Below are 20,504 nucleotides of genomic sequence, written 5' to 3'. Positions count from 1 at the left end.
ATTTAGGCTCAAGCACAGATTCACCCCTTTATGTATGAGTGTGCTCAGTCCTTCTGTATTCAAACAGCCTGATTTCATCAAGTGAGGCTGGTCTGTGGTCCTTCCAGTGATCAGGCAGCTGCCAACTTCATCAACACCCAGCCCCTCTCCTGCTTCTGGGTGAGTGCGTAAACTGCCACACCAGAAAGACTCCTCAGGCTGCTTGTATTTCAATCTCATCTTCAGTATGTTTTTGTCTGGCAAGTGGTGATTGCACAAGCATGAGCGGTGCTTGTGGCAGGCATTGGAGCAAGGTGTCCTATGGTTATGGAAAGGCCATGCACAGGCCCACTTCGAAGGCAACAAAACCTCTCACATGCTCCCGCCTCTCGGCAAGGTGACTTGAAATGGACCACGCTCTTCACAGGCAAAGCTGCACAAGGATAAGCCAGATTCTTCTTTTTGGGTCACAGCAGCATAGGTCAAGCTTTGATTGTCTTCTTGGCATTAGCGTCACATGCCAAGCTTCGATCATCTACTTGGTCAGGTTAGCCGCGTTTATATTTTGGTTACAACGGCACAGGTGGAGCTGCATTTTTCTGAGCTTCCGCCTATAACCACAAATAAAAGAATCTGCAACCAACTGACACCTGTGGCATGCCGATTACCATCATCCTCCTCCTCTGATAAACCCCAAAAGTACCAGGATGTTGCTACTCCTGGCTCTTCCTGGAGGGTCACTCCTCTTGCAAGGTTGGCAGACTCCTTCTCTTTCTCAGCAGTCAGTCTGTTTAGTAAGCGCTTTAGGTTAGATGTACAAGTTCTTCCAGCAAGGAACATATGTAGGTGATGTCCCCTCACGTCTGGGAACTTGTTAGTCAGGCAGATACCAGCTCTGGTTGCACAGCAGTCATCTGCATAACCTTCAGAGCACTCATTTCTTTGGTTAATGCAAACTTGGTAATGGAATGAGTGGGTCAGTGGGTCGCAGCTTTATACTGTCAAACCAGACAGTAGATGTAGATCCACTGTCTGCACTTTCAGAAAATGTTTGGGTTGTTTACCTTTCGATATCCTTTTCCAGGCTGCTCTCTACACACAGCCTTTGTATAGAGAGATTCTCCTCACAGGTGAGTCTCCAACCTGGTGCACCCACATCATCGAATAAATAAAAGCCTCACCTCCCCTAAGGGGTCCATTTCAACTTTAGCAACCGTGAATGCAGTCCCACTCTTGACACCCACCATCTACCAAATAGCAGTGCTACAGGAAAAATAATTAGCAGAATAATCAGCAGCTCCTCTCATGAAAATGCCTAATCAAATTTCTAAAAGAATCTTGGCTCCTTTCTCCCTACTTGTCTAGTTTTCTTTCTCCAGTTTCAGAAACATCAGCAATTCACTTCAACTACTCGGAAAAAACCTCACTTCCACCTTCTAAACAAGGCTAGGCCTGAGGCATCCAAAATGGATCATACATGCCTTCATTACGCTGACTCACTGATACACATGATACACCTACCACGCAGGCTACATACACAAACACACATAGCATACACTCGAGAAGTTAGGATAAGGATCTCGGTTAGTGCATAGAAATGGACCTTTACTCAAGTAGGCCTCCATTCTAGTGACAGAAATGAAAAGGTCTAGTCACAACTATGGATTCACAAAACATGGTATGCTGCCATCACTGTTCCATGTACTAAACATATGACAGGATTGTAGTCACCTGTCAGTGAAATATTCCCATTTGTGTGCCCCTCCAGGTCATATGATAGGTCCAGTACTTCACACAGGTCAAGGAGACACCCTAGGTATCTGCACCTACATGTATTAGTGTGCGGCTAGAGTCCAAGATTTAAAAACTGGATATCAGATGCAAGCAGTAGGGCACACAGGGCAGGGAAACACACTTGTACACCATGCAGGGGATACTCATGGCCCAACACATTACCATCACTCCCTTCAACACAAGAGTTTTGGTTCAAAATTGTATCTGGCCCACCCACTCTTTAATGGGAGGTGATCATGAGAACTATGAGGTAGCTGCTATGTAGAGTGTTGGAAGTGTACTCCATTTTATCTCATGGGTGTGTGCTTCAAGTGCCTAATACAAAACTCAATCAAGTTTCATATACTGTGAGGGCGCTAGAGGGCGCGCTTACGGAATGGCTGCCTAGACGCGCAGCTCCCGTCCCTTGGTACAAGATCCTCCACTGATCCTGCGCCACGGGGTGCTGATTCACCCCAAAAGTTCTTATCCTGTGTCCTAGCATCGTTCTCCACACCCGGTCCAAATTTGGAGGCTCTGCGTGCACCGGAGCCGAAGATACGGGCAGCTGCAGCGTCGCCGACTCTGCCACTGGAACTGAGGCAAGCGCCGGTACGGCTGCCATATTCACGCGACCCTGGGGATCGCCACGAGGCTGCAGGCCGCTCTTCGTCGCCACGGCCTGCGGACCCACTGAGAAGGAGTGCGGCGGTCGCTGCGCAGGTAGGAGACGACTGTGAGCCCTGCCTCGGGCTGGATCGCCCCCCCCCCTCCTCCGATCGCCGCTAGACCCTCAATGCTGGTGCTAGGAGGGGGGCTGCTCTTCACATGCCGGACGGAGCTCTGACCTGCCCGGACTGCTCCCCGCTTCACTGACGGTGCCGGCTTGCGCGGCGCGGCTTGGCGGACCTGCAGGGATTGGGGACTGCCCCGCCGCGCTGGCACTTACCGCTGGAGCGTGCTCCTTGCCTGCGGACCCCTGCGCCGTCTCCACGCCAGATGGCCCTGTCTGGCTGAAGATTTGCTGTATCTCTGCCCTGCGTGGAGGCCCTGTGTTACCCCCCTGTGAGGCGCTTCCCGTGAGACACGCTATCTCGCTACTGACCGACGCTGCCCATCCTGCTGACCTGGATCCTGTTGACCTAGGGCTGCTGTAGACCCTAATGCCTGGGACTTGTTCTCCATAGGCCCAACACAGCTAGTGACCTCAACGAGGCTTGCATATCTCTGCTCGGACGCTCACGGGCGCTTCACTAGGGCCTGGGGGGGTGCACACCGGAGGGGCTCAGCGACGTTTCTCCTGCTCTGCTCTATCAGATCGTGCTGCGTTTGGATCCGCCTGCCCACCCCCGACCGCCCACTCCTTACGAGGCCTGTACTCCTATCGGACTGCCCTGCTACTGCCCGTCCGGATTTGTGGTCCGTCGCTGGGAGTTGCCATGGGGCGACCTGAGAATCGCCAGCCTAAACTGAGCTTTGATAACGCGCGCAAGAGCGCTAAATCGACGCAGATGAACCCAGGGCCGAGCACATCTTCTCCACAATCCAACCCCCCGCCCCCGGCCCCGGCGGCGGATCTTACAAGCCTGATCCAAGAGATGCGGCAGGGTTTCGCCACTGTCGTGGAGAAGGTGTATGGGGTCACGGCCCGATTGGATGCCCTTGTGCACAAGGTTGACCGCCATGAGGAACGCATTACGGCTGCGGAGCAACGGATCTCCGACAATACAGACACCACCGCGACCCATACGTCACAATTGGCCAGGATGGACAACCTGCTACGTGTCATAGCGGCAAAGAACGAAGATTTGGAGGCACGAAGCCGCCGCAACAACGTGCGCATCACGAACGTGCCGGAATCCACGGCCACGGGCAGAATGGAGCTCTACGTGGAAAAGTTGCTTAAAGGGTCCATAGGAGAGGACGCTTTTTCTCCTCAGTTTATAGTGGAGAGGGCCCACCGATCACTGGCACCAGTGCCCCAGCCTGGCTTACCTCCTAGGCCTATAATAGCGCGGCTTTTGAACTATCGTGATCGCGACACGGCCCTCAGGGCAGCCCGGACTCAGAAATCACTGCAGTATAATGGGATTACGTTCTCAATCTATCCTGATTTCACGCCGATGGTCCAGGACGAACGGCGCAAGTTTCTGCCCGTAAAGAAAAAGTTGCGGGAAGCCCAAATTGACTACGCCCTCCTCTATCCGGCGAAACTACGAATTACCCATCAGGGTAAACAGCGTTTCTTTACCAACCCGCAGAAGGCCGAGGACTTTTTAAAATCGGTCCGAACAACGCGCAGAGGTGGAAACGTGCCTGCAGAGGACCTGGAGAATGCTGATTTACCCCCTGGACAACAAGATAATTAACTATATTTGCATGGTAAATGCACAGTGCCGGCCACAACGGATGGCCCTCCATCAGCGTATAGAACTTTTGTGACTGGAGTGCTGTGATCCATGGCTTCTGGCATGTTTGGGATGCTGGGGTGGGTGGGGGGAGGTTGGATTTTACGAGGCTTCTGTTGCTTAGACTGTATTTTTATCTGCTGAACTGGTGTTTCTTTGGGTGGGGGCGGGGCGGCCGGGGCACTGTCATTAGGCCGGCTAGGTCACTTTCACATATAGACTTTCTGCACCCATGGCGGTATCGAATGCGAATACTAGATTGACGTGCTTATCGTGGAATGTCAGGGGGCTGAACAATGCTAAGAAATGCAGAAATGTCATTGCCTATCTGAACAGACATCATGTACAAGTTGTTATGTTGCAGGAGACGCATCTGCCTGCTCAGGGCGCTGCCGCTTTTGCGACGAAATGGGCTAGCACCCGTGTTTTTTCCTCTTACTCGACCTATGCCAGAGGGGTTGCGGTGCTTATTGCCCGCGGAGTGCCTTTTCATCATCTCGGAGAGGCAATGGACAGGGAGGGGCGGTATGCTTTACTGTGGGGAAGGGTTGGCCGCGATGTCTATGTATTTGTATCTATGTATGCACCGAATGTTGATACTCCTGCCTTTTTTTCCACATTGTGGGGGAAGATTGTAGCTGTTGGGGCAAGACATGTTATATGGGGTGGTGATTTCAACCTCACACTGGTGCCCCCCATGGATAGGGCGGATGGTGTCAGCTCCTACAAGCCCAGGTCCAGGGAGACGCTGGAGGGAATCATGGAGGAGGGTGGTCTCTTGGATGCCTGGAGACATCTACATTCCCAGGGGCGGGAAGGGACACACTTTACCTCTCACACTGGGACATGGGCGCGACTTGACTACTTCCTAGTTAACAGAGAAGCTGCTGCAGAGTTGTTAAGAGTAGAGCACCTTCCTAGAACCTTTTCCGATCACAGTCCTGTGTCTATGCAATTCAGCATTCCCGGATGGGACAATCCACGACCTCAGTGGAGACTGCGTCCTGATATACTCTTGGACAATGTCTTCTGCACTGAACTGGGGGAGGAGATAGCAGATTTCTTCCCTAGAAATAAGGGCTCGGTAGAGTCAGTTGAGCACATCTGGGAGGCTTTTAAGGTCACCATCAGGGGCTTCTGCATCTCCAAAAGTCATGGGGTGCTGCGTGATATCCTGCAGTCCATTTCTACACTGGAACGCGAACTGCGGACTCTGGAACACCGCATGATCACGGATTCTGACCCACACTTACACGCCACCTTTAGAGAGACACTGTCAAAATTTGAAGAAGAGGCGGCCAGGGAGGTGAAATACCGGGGTAAACACTGGGTGGCCCGGAGATATTGTGAGGGGGATAGGCCCGGAAAAGTGCTTGCTGCACTCACACGACCACCACGGGTGCACAACACTATACTGGAGCTTATTGATGACACCGGCACGGCTGTCAGGGACCCGGCAGAGATACTATCCACATTCACAGCACACTACTCTTCACTTTATACTTCTACAGCACAGGTACACACTTCATATGCTGCCTACCTTAACGATGTGGCGCTGTGCTGGCTCAGCGATGGGGACAGGGAGTTTCTTGCGGCTCCCTTCGAGCTGGATGAGATCCGTGAGGCCATCATGTCCCTTCAGAATGGCAAGGCGCCGGGGCTCGATGGCTTACCGGACGAATTTTATAAAACCTATGTTGACATAATGGCACCGGTGCTCAGTGAGGTCTTCACGGAATCACTGGCCGATGGGATACTTCCCTGCTCTATGCGTGAAGTGGCGATCACCTCCCTTCTGAAACCGGATAAAAACCCTGCCACTTGCGATTCGTACCGTCCACTGTCCCTTCTAAACTGCGATGTTAAGATACTGGCCAAAGTCTTAGCTACCCGGCTGTCGCTGCTCATGACCCGGATTGTCCTGCCTGATCAGTCTGGCTTCGTGGCAGGAAGATCTACGTCCCATAATCTTCGCACCCTTTTTACCTTGCTTCGCACGGTCCACCCCGACACCCCTATCGCTGCCGTGTTCCTAGATGCCACTAAGGCATTCGACTCGATCGAGTGGCCATACCTGTTTTCGGTTTTAGCCAGCATGGGTTTCCCCAAATTATTTCTCTCTTGGGTTCGACTTTTGTATACGGACCCGACGGCGAGGGTGCTAATCAATGGCCGCCTGTCACAACCAATTGCACTCACTAGAGGCACCCGTCAGGGATGCCCGCTCTCTCCCCTGCTATTTGCCATCGCGGTCGAACCACTCGCCTGTCGTATACGGCAGTTACACCGAGCGGGGGCAGTGCACTGCCTGCAGCGGCAAATAGATGTCTCCCTCTATGCTGATGATATCACGCTCTACGTTAAACATCCCGAGACGCATCTCAATCCCCTGCTTCGAGAATTCATATTGTTCGGAGGGGTGTCGGGTGTCCACATCAATTGGGCAAAATCGCAGTTTTTCCCCCTCACGGATGCGGTGCATGCCTTCCCTCTCGATTACCCACTGGAGTGGTGTAGTGATGATCTTAGGTATTTGGGAATTCGCATATCTCGCGATAAAGATGAGACGCTCCGTGCCAATTATGGAGTGGCCGTGACCAAATTAACGGCTTCAGTGGACAGGTGGGTCACGCTACCACTCTCCATGGCGGGAAGAGCCTCACTTATAAAAATGGTGATATTGCCCCGCTTCCTATATCTTTTCCTCAATATCCCCTACTACCCTGGTGCCTTTTTCTTCAGGACGCTCCGTGCGGAGCTGCGCAGACTTTTCTGGGGCGGCAAATCCCCCCGCTTAAAATGGTCGACGCTGACCCTTCCCTACGATAGAGGAGGTTTTGACATCCCTAATTTTGAAACTTACTACCAATGTGCATAGGCACACTTTGCCTACCATTGGATGGCTCCAACTCCTTTCATGCCACACATAGCGGTGGAAGACTGGATTGTGCACCCTATACCACTCAACGGACTGCTACACTGTCCTGAGACATCCATCACCACTGCGCATACCTCAGTTTCCTGCACATTAGATGCGTGGCGTCGCATCGCTAGACACCTGTCGTGTCCGATGCCCTACTCTCCCAAATTGCCGCTTACTTATCACCCGCAATTATCTCTCTTGTCGGAACGAGGTTTCCGTCAATTATGTGATAGGTTACTCATCGCCCGCTGGGGCGACCTGTTCCATGAGAGTAGTTTCAAGACTAAGGAACTGTTCTTTAAGGCGCAGGAACACACCACCCTTGAACTCTTTTACTATATTCGGCTGCGTGCGGGGATGCGGGGCATCTTACCTGATTATCCCAATGAACCTGAGACCCTAGCGCCACTGCATTTCCTGTTGGGATCACAAGACGGGACCCACTTGGTCTCTGGTCTTTACCGCCAAATCCGAAGCGCGGCTCCGGAACCGGTCTCCAATGCTCGGCTACGGTGGGCTGCTGAACTTGCCCTCGATGTCACCGATGAGCAGTGGAACTACTGTTGCACGCTCACCGCTCGCGTCTCCGCTAGCAGCAGATTGAAAATTATTCACTACAAATTCCTTCAACGGATATACTATACTCCGGCTCGGAAATATAGGTTCGGGCTGGCTGACAGCGACAGATGTGAACGCTGCCATGCCGACCATGCTGATTTCCTACACCTGGCATGGGACTGTCCCCAGGTTGCTCATTACTGGCAGCTGGTTGTGGAGGCTATCGCGGAGATGGTGGGTGAGACGGTGCCCGCTGACCCCTTGATCGCCATCCTCGGATACACAGTGCACTTGCCTAGAGGATGCAGGAAATTTGTTGACACCGCCTTGCTCTTAGCCAAGAGACGGGTTGCTTGTCGCTGGGGCAGAGGAAGGGCGCCCAAATTTAAGGACTGGCTTACGGACTTGACTTATTGCCAAGACCAACACACTACTTTTGCTGAATTGATACCCCCTTCTTGTAGGCCCAGGGATATTTGGGAACCTCTGATGCACTACCTGCTCACGCGCTCGGATGACGATGCACGATCAGATGATCTGCCTCCCCCTCCTCAATGCGCTGACGTCCCTCCCGGAACGCAACCTGTCAATACCTCCTGCATCGTCTGACTTTCCTTGTCCCCATGCACTCTCATGCCCCTGCAGCGTCCTGAATGACCTGGGCCGCTCTCTCTTGGCCTGACCCACACCCCCCTCATGATTGGGCATGCATATCCTATTTTTTCTGCATCCACAGCACGCCTCACACTACTGCTGAGTGACACCCCGTTATAATTCATGCTTCTATGGGATGCACCTTTGCAGACCTCTGCCTCACTGGGTTGCAATCCTGGACATTAGCTCCCCCATGGGCTGCGGCCTGCCTGACCCGCCTTGCTACACCACCCTTCATTGGAACTTTCACACAGTCTTATACAGCCTCATAGTTGTTACCTAAGTTGGGAAGTTTTGGTTCCTGTTTGACAACAAAAAACAAAAAAAAAGGAGAGGGATTTCATCTCTCGACTACAACACCCTGTTCAACTGCTGCTCATCCTTGCTTGTCCTACGCCCCGGGCTGCAGAACCAGCGTCCTGTATGTTTTCCTATACGCCGCCGGGCCCCCGGGATGCCGGCTTCTGGGCTGTGTACTGTTCATAATTTTTGCTGCCGGCCTCCGGGTTGTAGGCGGATCGAGCTGTGTACCATACTCTGTTTTCTCCAATAAAGCAGTTTGAACCCCAAAAAAAAAAAAAAAAAAAAAAGTTTCATATACTGTATGCAACCTTCTTTCCCAGACATATGTATTTAACATATACTTTACATGCGTAATACAAATATGACAACTATGCTGTATTCATTATTTACAGCTATCATTAGTTGTAGGGTACAAGTAACAAAACAATTGCAGTTGCCATCAACCTTTATGGACAAGGAACTCCTTTGTGACTTGCGATGCTCATTGAACAAGTAGTATGTCTATATTTCCATACACTATTTGCTTACAGGATCAAGGGTCTGATTATCATATGAGGCACTTAAACATGTAAACCTTGCTATTGATGCTTCTAATTTAGAAATCCTAATTAGGAGAAAAATAATATCTGCGGGGAGCTGTATATTCTCAGGTGGAAAAGTCCACTGAGAAGGTGAACCATTCTGTTTGAATAAGTGTGGTAAAGGGGATAGATAACAAGATTAAAACAGTGTGATATGGAGCATGCACAAGAATTATGCACACTTACAACACTGTCAGTGTCACAGTGTGACTTTGCAGTTAGATTGCCACGAATAATTCATGTCTACAAAAAGTATATGTAATGATGTTCCTTTGAAAAAATAATGTAATTTTCTGAGTGGAGAACTATCTGAAAAATAAATAGTCCAAATTGTGTTATTATACAAATTACAATCAGGCTGATTTTCCATATTTTAAATATTCTGGTTTATGCTTATGCTAAACCTGGCATGCTCCAGTAAACTAATGCCTGTAGTAGAGGCTGAAGTAGATTTAGCTGACCTGTGCCTGCAAAAAGGCTAATAAATACAAAAATAAAAGTCAGAAATCTAACACAGGGTTAGAAATGAACTCAAAGCTTTTCTGTGAATAAGAATCTTCTTGAGAAGGTTTTACCCATGGGAATTTACCAGTAAGTTACACCTCTGTTATCAGACACAAGGTATGGAAAATGTTTGGAGCAAGGTGTCCTGTGGTTATGGAAAGGCCATGCACAGGCCCACTTCGAAGGCAACAAAACCTCTCACATGCTCCCGCCTCTCGGCAAGGTGACTTGAAATGGACCACGCTCTTCACAGGCAAAGCTGCACAAGGATAAGCCAGATTCTTCTTTTTGGGTCACAGCAGCATAGGTCAAGCTTTGATTGTCTTCTTGGCATTAGCGTCACATGCCAAGCTTCGATCATCTACTTGGTCAGGTTAGCCGCGTTTATATTTTGGTTACAACGGCACAGGTGGAGCTGCATTTTTCTGAGCTTCCGCCTATAACCACAAATAAAATATACCTGGATATTGAGGAGCCAGGAGAAAGACACAAATTGCCCAACATTTTGTTAATTGGCCTTAATTGTTAGCTTTGCGAGCTTAGTCCAAACTGTACGGTAGTACTGCTGTAAATGTACAATGTTATCAAGATTTTATTAGCCACATTGCTAAAGCTGTTGACTAGTAAGAATAACTTACCTGGCAAGTTCAGCTTTTCACATGTGGATATTTGTGAATTAAAAGGACATTTGTAAATATCACCCATTCTGTTAGTGGGATAACCACTCCATGGAGAACCAACCAAGAGCCTGAAACAAGACGCACCAGTTAAACAATAACTCATATTTTCATACGTTACATTTATTGCATTTATCTTGTTACATGTATTTGTCTTACATTAATACTCATTTAGACCAACTATAAGAGGCAGACATGGTTTGTTATTAGTATGAAGCTAGTATACAACATTTGCTATGGGCATTGGTGCTGGTGCAGAGAGTTCATGTTGTATGGTTTGTAGTGGTAGTTTCAGAGTGCAAAAGGAAAGAGTACTATGCTTGTTAGGTGTCAGACTTTTTCCCCAGCAAATTTAGTTGCAGTGACAACCAAGCATTATCAAAAGGTGCAAGTACTGGTGTGCCCCATTACATAAGGCACTGGGTTAATGTAGATGAGCTGCAAAGAACAACCTGAAAGAAATTACTGCAGACTTGAGTTGAAGTATAATAAAACACAGTTGTCACTATTATAATTAAGCTGCGACTCACTAGCGAATATATGATGTTACAACGCAAACAATTACAATGCATGCTTTTACAATGCAGTTTTTACATTGCAACTACAATTATATAGCATGATTTTACAACGCATGCCATTACAACACATTTTTTAAACCTCTTATTACAACGCATTCCATTACAACGCACACCATTACAACGCATAATACTTCTAGGGCAACAGTAGGGTAAATGTTGGAAAGTGTAGGGTAGAAATTACTGTTCCCACTCCAGTGAGTGCAACAGTAGGGTAAGTGTTGGATAGTGTAGGGTTAAAAATTACTATTCCCATGTACCTCAAAACACATACCCACCGTTAAACTAAAATATATCCATTACATACCTTATAATGCGTTGTAATGGAATGTTTTGTAATTGTATGCGTTGTAATGGCATGCGTTGTAGTAACATGTGTTGTAATGGCATGCGATGTAAAGGTAGTTGCGTTGTAACAGTTGCATTGTAAAGGTAGATCTCTGTCATGACTGCATTGTGATGGGTGTTTCCCCTCACTAGCCAACATTGCTGTGAATGCACAACACTTTGATGATTACTTAAAATATATAAATGCATTTAGAGTAAACATGGAAATGAAATGGTAGAAAGTGCACACAACACAATAAAATAGTAAAGCAACACAATACAGGTACGAAACCAGTGACCCCTGCTGTGAACAACTCATTACTTTAGTGATCACTAAATGATCTTTGGCACAAGAACACTCCTGAAAACTAGAAAAGACAGCACAAAAGCAATGCAGCCCATGTAAAAATGGAATGGTTCGTACAAATGCTCACAAACATGGTGTTTGTGTTTTGTAACCAATCGTGATCACAACACTTTAAAATGGATAATCAGAATCCTCCTGCCAAAATAGTAATAAAAATTGGGTGCCAGATCTAGTACGATGTCACACAATACAGCGCAGCAACTAAAGAAAGTAAGAGGAGCACAGCACCATATCTACTAAGATGTTGAGCTGTTCTCTCTCCCTGCGCTGGTGCACTTTTGGCAGCCATGCACTAACATAGAAACACTTCTGCAATAGTGCAAGTGAGTCTGTGTGTTCTAAAGCATAGTTTTTTCACTAGACAAGGTATCTTCCAGGATATAAATTAAGCGTCAAGGCTTTTCTCACTTTGTATGTTTCTGTACAATACAACACACCAGCAAAGTAGGAAAAATGAGGAGAAAGGAAAACATTTCTTCTAGTTTGGCCTGCCTCGAGGAGACATAAGATTTTAGAGCCTATCACTGTCTACCATTCGTTGTAGATAGGGATTTGCATCAAAACACATCTGTGGTTGCAATTTGAAATCTCATGCAGCACCCATGGAGCACCCCTTTTGCTACAAAGTAACGCAATGAAGCGCAAAACAGATTTTCATCAGATAATAAATCCCACCTTAATACTTTGCATCAGGTTTGCATTAAAAAAAGTAACACAAACTCGATACAAAGCGTTAGTAAATCTGAGCTTGCAAACCTTTACAATTTACAATCCTTCTCATCACAAACACTGGAACCAAGATGAAAGAAAAGAGTGAAAATAGCAGTTGAAAATGTGATGTATTAGTAAGTTACAAAAGGAATGAGTAGTGTCTTGGAGTTAAGGAATGTGATAACTTGTAGTCGCAATAGGGACCTATCCTCGATTTAAGGTACATGGGGCAGATTTATGAAGGCCTTGCGCCGCCGGTGCGTCACTTTTTCCCATGTTAAAAATGACGCACCGGCGGCGCAAGGCCTTCATAAATCTGCCCCATGGTGTTCATCTCCTAACATGGGGATTTCTTGTGAGATGATTGTCCTAGAGGCAGCAGCAAGACAGATCATCAAACTTTCAGAAAGATCATCGGGCATCTTTTGCGATTAAAAGGAAATGGGATGCTTGCATCACCAACATCAGGGACAACTCAGATTTACATACAGAGATAAGATGAGGAGTGAAAGAAATTGGAAGGGTCAAGCTTTATCGCACAGACTGTGGAAGTTATCTAGTACTGAAAGATAAGGCTTAAGGCAATAGGTCAATGTTCTAGTGTAGCACGGCTTGGATATTAGTTCCTGACTCTTACTTACGGGTCAGCTCTGGTCCACATTTGCGAAGAAGGCAAATAATTCCACCACACATTGCCTGGTAACTGTACCCTTTACTACGGGGCTTCGCTATTACTTCTACTTTGTTCACGGGATGCATTACTATGAAGCTCATGAGTGTGCATGTCGTACGGAGCAGTAGAATATGGAAGGATGTGTAGGGTGTTGCTACTGCCCGGACAAAAACTTCACATTTCAGAAGAATGCAGTTTGTGAACCACCTGAGTAAAGACAAGAAAGACTAGATATTCCATGAGGTCTTGGGACTCTGATAAGACTTGCCAGTGGTGGTGACCATCTTGAAAGCATAGATTATGAGTTCCTCATAGTGTACAGTGTCCTTGGTAGGCAATAGTTATACATAATTGCTGCAGCAGGGACATTTGGAAGTCTGTCAATTGTTCTTCCGTAAAGTCTACGAAAAGCACAACACCTGTTTGTTTTACTAAGAGTCATCCATAGGGATTATCAACTCCACAGTAATTGTCTGTTTTACTAGGAGTTCTCTATTAGGATTACAAACTTATCACACTTATTTGTTTTTATCAAAAGTGAGTTTTACCGGTCTGAAGTCTACTGCATGGTTATTTTACAAAGAGTTAACTGTGTGGGTCCAATTGAAGTATATTGGCACAAAACGACCCAATAACTAATAAAAAGGGGTTCGGGTACAGACATACTCCCAGATGATAGGATATTTTATGTAATTTGGGTGCTCTTTTTTTGCTCTCATTATGTCATAGGAAGCAACAAACAGGGCTCGGAACAGATACAGATGTCTCAGCAAAACACACATTTTATATGGAGACTTCATACAAACAACTAGAAAGAGTGGACAAATCCACGAGACTTTATGAAATGGCAAAATATGCTGTAACACAATCTGATACTTTAGTGTAAATATTTGACCATAGTCTCTGGCTAAGGCTATTATGACAATTAGATAGTTTGCCATCTGCGTGCCTAACTAATGATTGATGGATGTTTGTCAGGCCATCTGAGTTTTTATTAGACTTTTTATTAGACTGAAGGGCATATGTACAAGGACTGGCAATAACTACCGCTAACTGGCGGCAGTATTTCTTACCGCCGTGTACCGCTAAGAACTATCGCCTTGTTATCGACGTATTCACAAGACTTCGCTACATGGTGATAGCTTCATAGATCAGCTGTGAAAACTGCTAGTGACATTAGCGTGATGGAGATAGGAATTCCGACTTTAGCACGAAAAAACGAATAAAAGGCCCATTCGCGGAAACAAAACGCATATTAGTCAGCCCAATGTGATTTTTTGTGCCTCTATAGCCAAAAATAGCCTATCAGTCGTCCTCCAATGCAAAATAGGCACAAAACAAATGGAATGCAGAATGGAGCAGCCAGGGACAAGTGCAGCACAGATCAACAACCCCCTCAAGCCCCCCAACATCCAGGATGACCAGCCAGAGTCCCAGGGGAAGAGGAAATGCAGGGCTCCATCCATGAAAAGAGGTGCATCACGGTGCAACACCAGTGATGCATCACTTCTCATTGCGCACTCTTCGCAACACCATGGCATCCAAAACCTTGAAAGCGTGGACAGTCCCTGGGGCCTGGAGGGCTTGCTGATCCTGCGTAAGGAGCCTGGATGCCTCACTGGTCCTGCATCTGGAGCCTGGATGCCTCGCTGGTCTTGCGTCTGGAGCCTGGATGCATCACTGGACCTGCTTCTGGAGCCTGGAGTGGGATGCGGAGGTGCTGTGGAGTCGATGAGCCATGGTGGTAGACATTGAGGCGCGGCGATGAAGTCTGGCAGGGCGCACAGAGACATTTTGCTGACCTATGTGAGAAGACCGCCTTGAGCCCTTTGGAGCTGTCAATGGTAGAGGTGCTCCAACGTAGGGAGGTCTGCACCACATACTACAATCCACCACTACACCAGGGTGCACGGAGGGAATTACCAACTGCGGCTCACGCCTCTCTACATCACAGGCCGGATGAATTTGTGCTGGCCGGACGCTGTGGAGGGTGAGGCCCCTGAGCTGTGCCGAACTTGTGTGGCGGGAGCACTGCAACTTCACGCCTAAGGGGGCCCTGCTGCATTGGGAGGTTCCCAAGCAGACTTGGCGGTGACTGCTGTACCCAGGCTTGTGAAATCCCACCTGGCTGAGACTCCTGCTGGCTGAGTCACAGATTTGGAGAGTGTGCAGCTGATTGCCCCACGGTGTCAATGTCCAGGTAAGGAGAAGGTGGGAAGCGTAGCAGCAGAGAACCCGGGGTCGAGTAGCCCAGGCCTAGCACCTGGTGCGACGCACCCCCAGTGGCGGCTCATCCGCAATGATGGAAGAGCATCACCCCACTGCTTTCAAGAAGCGTCAAGAGAGCAGGAGCAACCAAGACATGGGACCCGGCCTCGAGGTAAGATGTCTTTCATTTAAATATTTACAACACCTGCTCACGCACACACCCCCGCGTCCCCGGCCCCTCCAGTGTCCTTTCTGGTTTGTCCCACCTCCCAGCTGTCCAGTCCCCCCCAAAGCCCCAAAGCACTTTTCTATGGGGGGCGCTGTGCGCCCATGAGCAGCGGGTATACCACTGGTGTGCCAAAGGTATGTATGACGTTACAACACATACCATTACATCACATTCCATTACAATGCATTCTAATACTATGCATATTGCAACAGTAGGGAAAGTGCTGGACAGCAGAGATGAAAATATTACTATTCCCACTTCAGTGAGTTCAATCTTAAAACTAACCATTGCACCCTAAAACACACCCTGGACCCTAAAATTCATCTTTGACCCCCCCAAAACACACACTGAACCCCAAAAGTGACCCCCAAAACACACCCTAAATTTCATATTTGACCCCAAAACACACTCTAAGTTTCATATTTTACCCCATAATACACATCCAATTTCATCTCTGACCCCTGAAACACATACCCACCCTAAAACTTAAAAAACAGCATTTACTAACCTCACAACGCGTTGGAATGGAAAGAGATGTAAAGGTAGAGGCAGTTTTTTTGGGTCCTCCTACCTTCAAGAATTCCCTTTTAAATATCACAAAGTGGGGTTAGCGGCCGTTTTTGCCAGAGAACGCCTCTCTTGCATGTCGTTATCGCTAACAGAAGTGGCGATCTTATCTATAGACGTTTTCGCTGGAAAAGTAGGAGCTTAGCAACAGCTTGTACATATGGCGATAAAAATATCGCCACCAAACCGTTCGGAAAAGTGTCACTATAGCAATGTTAACTCCTTGTACATAAACCCCTGAGCGTATTGCCTGCTTTGGCGCTACAAAGAATGATGATAACATTTTGGTCTGGGGTTCATCAAATATACCCATCACAATGTCTTCTTTGAATATGAAAAATGTTAAATAGGGTAATTGATACAAATGTATAGCAAAATAGCTAGGTTGTTTTTGTGCAGCTTAATTAGTTTAATTTAATTTTAATTACTCCAGCATACCTATTCCCTGTGTGATGCACACCTTGTACTCTTGACAGTACCTTTTATCCCCATATGCAACATTTATTTTAAATAGAATAACATTGGAATCTAGATTATCTATGACCCAAATATTACTTTGACAGACAAGTTCTCATGAACCCTAAAATACTTTGAAGTAAGCATGAACAATAATATAGTACACCAGTGTGAGCTTTAGTCACACTGGTATGACAAGCAACAATAATGGACAGCAATCAGTTACTGTCTACCTCAAATGACTGGGGGTTCCATACTTTTTAGGTATGGCCTTAGAAGTAGCTTTTGCTGCCCTGGCAGATCATGTTTTTTTTAAACAAACATAATATACATATGTAAGAAGGTTTATGGTCATTGGTTAGAAACCGCGCTCGCTCAGAAGGAGGGAACTATGGCACTGACCCGAGAAGATCTCCTGACCACACTTAGACATTTTAAAAGAGTTGCAGCCTACCTGTGCCCCAGATTGCAGTGAGCAGAGTCCAGGAAGTGTTTTTGTTGCAGTGGTATGGAACCACGATTTTCTGAGCTGGGGAACCGCACAGACAACAGACAGTGCCCTACACTGGACCATCAGGTGACACCAGCTCCACGCAACATAATGGGGAAACCAAGGTTCTCACAGAACGCAACGGGACCAGAAACCACACCGTGAAATCTACCAAATACTCACGCCTCCTCAAGACACCAGCGACCCCCTCGGACCCATAGTTGTCCTCTACCAACATTGTGCTACTACTATTGGTCATCGACCAGTCCTCAAGCATAAATAAATATCCCCTATCCGGCTCACCCATCATGACATTGAATCTGCGATCTTGCCACCGACCGTTGAGACCTAGCAGTTTGGCCGATGCCCAGTGGAGCTACCTTGATAGCTATAGAGGAGATGGGCTGTGGACTTCCCCCTCGGCCGTCACATACCCAGCCGGACTTTGGACAGACTTTCCTTCGTCTCTCCGCTGTATATCCCTACTCCCCGCTCTACTCCTCTCCACTTTCCTGCTACTGACCTCTGCCCTCTCCTGTCCTGGCCCTTAGTCCCCACCCTGCTTATCTGTGAATCTTCCCTCGTCATTTGAGATCTAGCTATTTTGTCTGATGCACAATGGAGCTACCTGGCTTAGCTATAGGGGAGACAGGTCGGGGATTCCCTCCTTGGACGTCACCTACCCAGTCGGTCTTTAGCCAGGCTTCCTTTCGTCTCTCCTGTCGTCTCTTCCCGCATCCTCCCTCTATTATGTCTCTCCTTCTCTCCTCTCTCAATGTATTGAGACTGAACTATTTTGTCTGATGCCCGATGGAGCTACCTGGTTTAGCTATAGGGGAGATGGGCCATGGACTCCCTCCTTGTTCGTCACCAACCCAGTCAGCCTTTAGATAGACTTCATTTTGTCTTTCCTTGTTGTCTCTTCCCCTATCCTCCCTTTCTCACCTTCCCTACCCCCTCCCCTCTACGCTCCATTTATTTTGCCCTCCATGTTCTTTAAATGTTTTCCCATTGAGACCTAGCTATTTGGCCAACGCCCGGTGGAGCTACCTGATAGCTATAGAAGAGATGGGTTTTGGAACTCCCCCCTCGATCATCACCTACCCAGCCGGACTTTGTGCAGACTTTCCTCCATCTTTCTGCTGTATCTCCCTCCTACCCCTTTACCCTTACACCCTTCCCCTCTACACTTCACTTATCTCATCTTCTATGCTCTTGTAATTGTTTGTCTAGCAACTGATGTAAATTGGAACTGATGTAATCTTGTAATTTTTTGGAACCTCATGTAAAGCGCTCTGATACCTCCAGGTCTAGCCAGCGCTATATAAAACTCTTAAAATAAAATTCTTCCACCTGTCACAGTATACAGACCACATTTCCATTGGCTTTTTTCTCCTTGAGTGACTGCACAAAGCCAATGCACATTATTCACATCCACTTAAAAGTAGTTCCTTCCTCTTCAGTGATAAATGTGGTTTTAAGTATGCATTTGCCTGCAATTCAGATGCCAATTTCTATGTCTGTTTACTTTCTGTGTATTTTAAACTTTCTGTAATAAATTCTTTAGTGGCATTGTACCACTGTAGTGTCTGAGATTTGAATACTTGGTTAGGTGGCCATTTATTCTTGTCTCCTCCACTAATACAATGTGTGACGCAATTGAAAGGCTTGTTATTTAAAAACATCACTTAAAACCGCCACATCAATACATTTCTAAAAACATTTTTATTACAAGCATGTGGCAGGTACACTTAGGAGGTGGTGTGTTTTATTCATTTCTTTTTGTGGGATACAGTAGCAATAAGATACTATTAAAACATTAACCATTTCACTTGCTTGTCAACGCCAGACATGCTGGTTTGACAATGCTTATTTACAGTTATGGTTTTGCTTGTCTTGAGTATTTCTCTGATTTTCAGAGACTTTGTACCTGCTCAGACTAGAGTGGTTGCAGTTTTGGTCAGTGTTAACAGACATTCCTTAATCATTAGTGATATCTGTAGACTGTTTCATCCAATAAAGAATTCTATTTTTATTACATGGCTATATGAGCATACCCACGTGCAACATCATTACGTGAACCTCACAAAACCACATGCAAGCAGTACTCAACCCGCTGCAGCCTCCTTTCAAATTACACCATCATGCCCACCCAGTGGCGGCTGGTGACATTTGAGATTGGTGAGGCGTAAAATTGGCGGTGGAGAAAAGTCCATACAGGAACAAACACCAGAGGCTATTAGAATGTTAGAGAAAAGTTGTCCGGTGCTTTCATAATATGCGCCACACAAGATAACAGTCCTGCAGACTTCCCACACACTCACACATGGAAAAGACAGCACATAATGAGTATGTATGATTATATGAGCGCCTGTGCATGGATATGTGTGCTTATGTATGTGTGTAAATCTTTGTCCATGAGTTGGCGTGTCTGCATGAATTTATGGCTGTGTACGTCTGCGAATGTCCGTATGCCTTTCTACTCCAGAGTACATTTATTATACCTTAGTCTGTCTGAAAGTGTTTGTGTGCATTTTAGTATGTTTGTCTGCATCCGTGCGTGTGTGCTTTCATGCATTTGTCTCAGCTTGTATGCATGTTTATGGCTGAATGTGTGTTTTTTAGTGTGCCTGTTTGAGTCTAGGTGTCATTCTGTGAATGTGTGCATGTGTGATTGTGCATAAGTCTGTGCGTTGTGTACATCTCTATTAAAGTTACACAAGACCTGTGATCCTTTGTGTGTTTGAGTGTCTATCTGTAGGCATACGAGGAGTGCGAGCATGTTGTGTGCCTCTTGGTGCCTTCATATCTTTGTAGTTGTTTTTATAACTTACACAGTAACCTAATGGCTCGGTACACCTTCAAGTGTATCTGTCTATGAGTGCACTTGAACGCCTGTCGTGTGAGCGTTAGACGCCTGTACAGGCCCACTGTCTACCCCGTGCACACTGTGCGGGTCTGGTGCAGCTTAGCCTGACCCGTGTGTGTACCTCAGGAGGCACGTCATCGACGGTCCATAAATGTTATGTTTCCAGCACACACTTGGCTGGGGTATTTTTAAATACCACTAAAGTCAGTTTATAAGATCACGCGTTTCTTTAAACACTGCAACAGCAGATTATAAATCGCCTGCGTTCTGTGTATGAGTCTGTCAGCGGGGTACAACATCCCGGCGAGGTCAGCCGTCTTCACGCCGCTGTGTGACCGCTCTACACACTGAAAGAAGCACTTTAAGTTACTCCTGTAAACTATCAGATTACATTTGAACAATACTCGTTAGTAGCAGGGGTACAAGCTAAACAGACTCAGCATAAAGACTGCAGCTGAAACGCCCCTCAGCCATATGATACACATCGCTAAGCACAGAGGTCCCAAGAGAATAATAAAATAAATATAAAAAACTTACCTTGGCTTCCCGCGCTGACTCCCGACTCGAGTCCCGAGACTGCAGACTCCCGCCGTCCTGGATTTTGAATGCTGCCGCTGCGTCTGACGTGGTGTGGGCTCTCGTCACTGAAGGCTGCAGGCAGCCTCCCTCCCC

General features: G+C 47.1%; 1 protein-coding gene across 1 annotated transcript in view; it reads right to left on the bottom strand.

Annotated features, from left to right (window-relative positions):
• The window catches only part of ITGA2 (integrin subunit alpha 2), a 683,385-nt gene that overhangs the window by 432,348 nt on the left and 230,533 nt on the right, over positions 1-20,504 (bottom strand). The window contains exon 3 of the mRNA XM_078675061.1: positions 10,322-10,431. Coding sequence (XP_078531187.1) covers positions 10,322-10,431 — 110 coding nt within the window. The remainder of the gene's footprint in view (positions 1-10,321; positions 10,432-20,504) is intronic.

The sequence above is a fragment of the Lissotriton helveticus genome, chromosome 2_1, assembly GCF_964261635.1.
Source record: "Lissotriton helveticus chromosome 2_1, aLisHel1.1, whole genome shotgun sequence".
NCBI lineage: Eukaryota > Metazoa > Chordata > Amphibia > Caudata > Salamandridae > Lissotriton > Lissotriton helveticus.
This window is presented reverse-complemented; position numbering and strand designations above follow the sequence as displayed.